The sequence below is a fragment of the Colletotrichum fioriniae genome (genome assembly GCF_027942845.1).
Source record: "Colletotrichum fioriniae strain IMI 355084 chromosome Unknown scaffold_25, whole genome shotgun sequence".
Lineage (NCBI taxonomy): Eukaryota > Fungi > Ascomycota > Sordariomycetes > Glomerellales > Glomerellaceae > Colletotrichum > Colletotrichum fioriniae.
In genome coordinates, this window is record NW_027076861.1 from 1,652 (window position 1) to 5,736 (window position 4,085).

At 34.2% G+C, this 4,085-nt stretch overlaps 1 protein-coding gene across 1 annotated transcript; it reads left to right on the top strand.

The window, feature by feature from the left end:
- Window positions 1–3,308: 3,308 nt before the first annotated feature.
- GCN4 (General control protein) lies at window positions 3,309–4,085 on the top strand (the record flags this gene model as incomplete). The annotated part of the gene is made up of 2 exons (XM_053199474.2): window positions 3,309–3,321; window positions 3,376–4,085. The coding sequence occupies 2 exons, from the start codon at window positions 3,309–3,311 to the stop codon at window positions 4,083–4,085; spliced, it is 723 nt and encodes a 240-aa protein (XP_053043083.1).

Genomic DNA, 4,085 nt, shown 5'->3' on the forward strand with positions numbered 1-4,085 from the left:
TACGTTAATTAATTTATAATTATTATAATTATTAAAAAATAAAAAACTACTTAATACCTTTTATATGAAATTTTATATAATTTTTTAAAATACTTTAACTAATTTAAGCCGATCTTATTCATAATTTATTTATTTTTTACTAAAATAAATACGCTATTTAATTTTTTTTTAGCTATTAATATGTTATAAAAAAAATTCTTTTTTAATAATAATATATAGAAGTAGCGCCTAGTTATTTATATATATACTCTAAATAATAAAAAACTTATTTATAATTACTAAACTATTTTATATAAAACCTTTTATAATAATTAAAAATTATAATAACCTTTATATATAAAAAATATTCTTGTTAAAAAAACCCGTCTTATTAAAATTATAAATATTATTATTATATATTTTATATTTCGTAATTATATTCTATATAAAAAATAAACTAGGCTTAAATAGTTATAAAGTCCTTAGTTAATACCCTTTCATAATTAATTTTATATTAATAACGTATTTTTTAATTATAATTAATATTGTATAAAGTTCTCTACTTATTGTAATTTAATACGTATCGCGTTACGTTTATTAAAAAAAATAATTAATTATATTTTATATATTCTTAAATTAAATTATAATAAATATCTTTAATTAATTAAACTAATAACTCGTTTACAAATTATAATTTCTTTTTAAAAAAATTTTTTTTTAAAATTTATATAAGTTTTATATTAAAATAATAAGCTAGTGTGTCGGTTATAAAGTATTATTTTTTAAAACGTTATAAATAAAATTATTTTTTATATAAATAATTTTTAATCTTTTTAAATAACTTAAAGTATAAAGATAATACGACTTTTATTTAAAAAAAACTTATTATCGTACGTAAAAAAAATTATTATAAAAAGAAGAGGTATAAAAAAAATTAAGTAACTTATTATAATAAGCGACTCGCTATATATATACGTTAATAATAATTTATAATAATAATATTAAAAAAATATTTTCGTTATTATTATTAAAATAATACTAGCCTTATTAATATCTAGCCTTTAATTTTAACCTATATATATATTTAAAACTTCGTTTTTTTTAAAAAAAATTAAAAACGCTTTTTTTCTTACTATTTATTATTATTATTATTATTATTATTATTATTATTATTATTATTATTATTATTATTATTATTATTATTATTATTATTATTATTATTATTATTATTATTATTATTATTATTATTATTATTATTATTATTATTATTATTATTTTTTATCTTGTTTATAAGTATACTTTATTAAAATATTAAAATATTAGTAACTCGTTAACCCTTAGGGCTTTTTTAATAATTAGAAGTTTGATTTTATAAGTATTATATTAAATAATTCTAAGTTATAAAAATGATTCTAATAAATACTGTATTTATAATATTAATCTAATTAGTTATAGAGTTTATTATATAATAAAAACTTAATATTAAACTTAATAAAACTAATTTATTTATAAAAAGTAAAACTAGTTCTTAATAAAGTAGGCTGGACCCTAAACAGAAATACTACTATTTTAAATTATTATTATTTAAAGGGCTGTAAACTTAGCTAAGCGGGTATAAGCTTATAAAATAATAATCTAATATACTTAATATTATAATTAATATAAGATCAATTTATAATCATTTTTTATTTAAAGGACCGTAAACTTAACCAAGTAAATAGTTTATAAAATAATAATATTATATATTATATTTAATATTATTATTAATTAATCCGTAGTTATAAATTTTATAAATCTTTTTTATTTAAAAATAGTTTATTAAAATAGTAAGAGTATTTACTAATATTATATATTAATACGATATAAATAAAATATTTATTTAGTTATTTTATTTTTACTAGTTACTCGGGCGATTCTTGATTTTAAGTTGCTAGTACTTAATTAACGAGGATAGAGATATATATTATAAATCCTTATTTTTTTTCCCGCGATCCCTTGTGTTAGATAACTAAACCAAAGAACAAATGCAACTCATCTCTCTCCTTACGAAAACATATACCAGCTCGAAGGATAGTGATTAACAGGTATGTTATCAGAGCAAAGAAATCCAGCATGTCAGCACCGCACGGAAGCTCTCGGTAAGCGAAGAAGGTGACCCGTAACACACATCAGAGTTGATGATTGGCTGCTGTTGGAGCGAGGTCTCCAACCCACACTGTGTTCTGCCTGCCATCGTCACAAACCAATGAGAGCAAACGTCCCGTGCGCTCGGTCAAGCCCAATCAGGTTAGTATCAGAATGTGTGACTCACACTCTCGTTCCGTGCAGGGGTATCGCACTTCCTTCCTGTGGGCGCAGCTGGCTGCCTTGCGCTCCCTCTCAAGGCGGTACTTGTATCTAGGTATCGTATTTGCGATCTGAACGCCAATACCTCCGCTTACTCGCGCGGCGGGATACATGCCCCGCTGTACCTTCTAAACAGCAGGGCTTCGCCAACTGCGCCCTTCGCCCTGTTTGCGCATCCGGAAGTGCCGTCCCACAACCATCCGCCCTATTCGTTTTTTTGGCCTATTGCTGCCTTTCAGGCTACAAAAGGTTGCTAATCCCTCCACGCCTGCCTTCCAACCGCCCTCTTTTCCTCCTCCCTCTTCATCACCACAATTTTCCAAACTATAATCAAGAATTACACAGCCAAGGAGGCTCGCCAAAATGCGTTAAATCATCGTCTTCAGTTCGATATCGCTTCAAAGCTCAACACCATTCAGTCCACAACAATTCACGACTTTTCTCCGCTCTACCCTTCAGCTCAACCTTCCCAGGTCGATCTGAACTACACTACGGCTTCCAGCTCTAGCTTTAGTTCCGCCTCCGCAAACATTCTACCCCGAGACTTTTCAGTCTTCACCACGGATTCCCAATCATCATGGCTTCCCTCCAGTTCACCCAGCCTGCCGGCACAACCCGCGCAACAACCTCAGTTCAGCCCTCCGGAACAGTCTCCCCAGCAGGACTTCGTCTTGTTCGATCAGCCTCGCACCAGTCAACCTAGACACTTGGCTACTCACACCGCTCTCGGTCTGAATCAACGTCGTCACTCGTCACATCAACTCCGACAGAACCATCAAGGTCGCGTCCATTTTCAACAGAGGCATCGTCTCGCTCAGATTCAAGCTTCCGGATCCCATTCCCGGTCATCTTCAGTGTACTCTCCCGCTCAGTCAGCTCAGTTCTACGCTTCATCCGCTCCGTCGTCTTCAGCTGCTCTGAACCGCCGTCAGCGTCCTCCTGTACCACTGTTCGCTCAAAGTCTTCAGGGTGCAACCAACAAGATGGATATTCAAGGTAAGTCTCCCACACTCTGGTGTTGCCTAGGACTGTGCTCACACGCCCTTACAGACCTAGACCTAGACGATTTCACCGGCTTCGAGGGTGGTGCGTCCACCACATACTCGTCGCCTGCCATGCCCTCGGTCTTCGACGTCGGCCCTAGCGCTCTCGGCACTGTTTCTCCACAGGACCTGCTCATTCAGGAGCCTTTTATGTCTGCCCCCAACTCAACGGCTTTGACCGCCTTAACCTCGCCTTCGATTTACAATGAATCGCCAGACTTTAACGACGGTTATGACGTCTCCCCCAGCTTTGACTCGGGAGACTTCGGGTCGGCTGACTTTGAAACCACTGCTGGCGATCCTTGGTTCCCACTCTTTCCCCAGGAGTCTACCGCTGCCACAAAAGAAGCCACCGGTGTCGATGAGACCCAGAAACTGCAGACTGATCAGTCTCCTGCTGTTAACGGCGATGACCTGGAAGTGGTCGAGTTCACTTCCACCTCAGGTCGCCGGAAGTCTGTCAATTCTTCCCCAACTAGTTCCGCCCGTCACTCTTCAGTTTCGGGCGTGAGCTCTCGTCGACGAGACAAGCCGCTGCCTCCTATTATTGTGGAAGACCCCAGTGACACTACCGCCATGAAGCGTGCCCGCAACACACTAGCTGCACGCAAGTCGCGTGAGCGCAAGGCCCAACGGTTTGAAGACTTGGAAGAGAAGATTCGTAAGCTTGAAGAAGAGCGTGACCACTGGAAGAGTATCGCTCTGGGTCGATCCTGA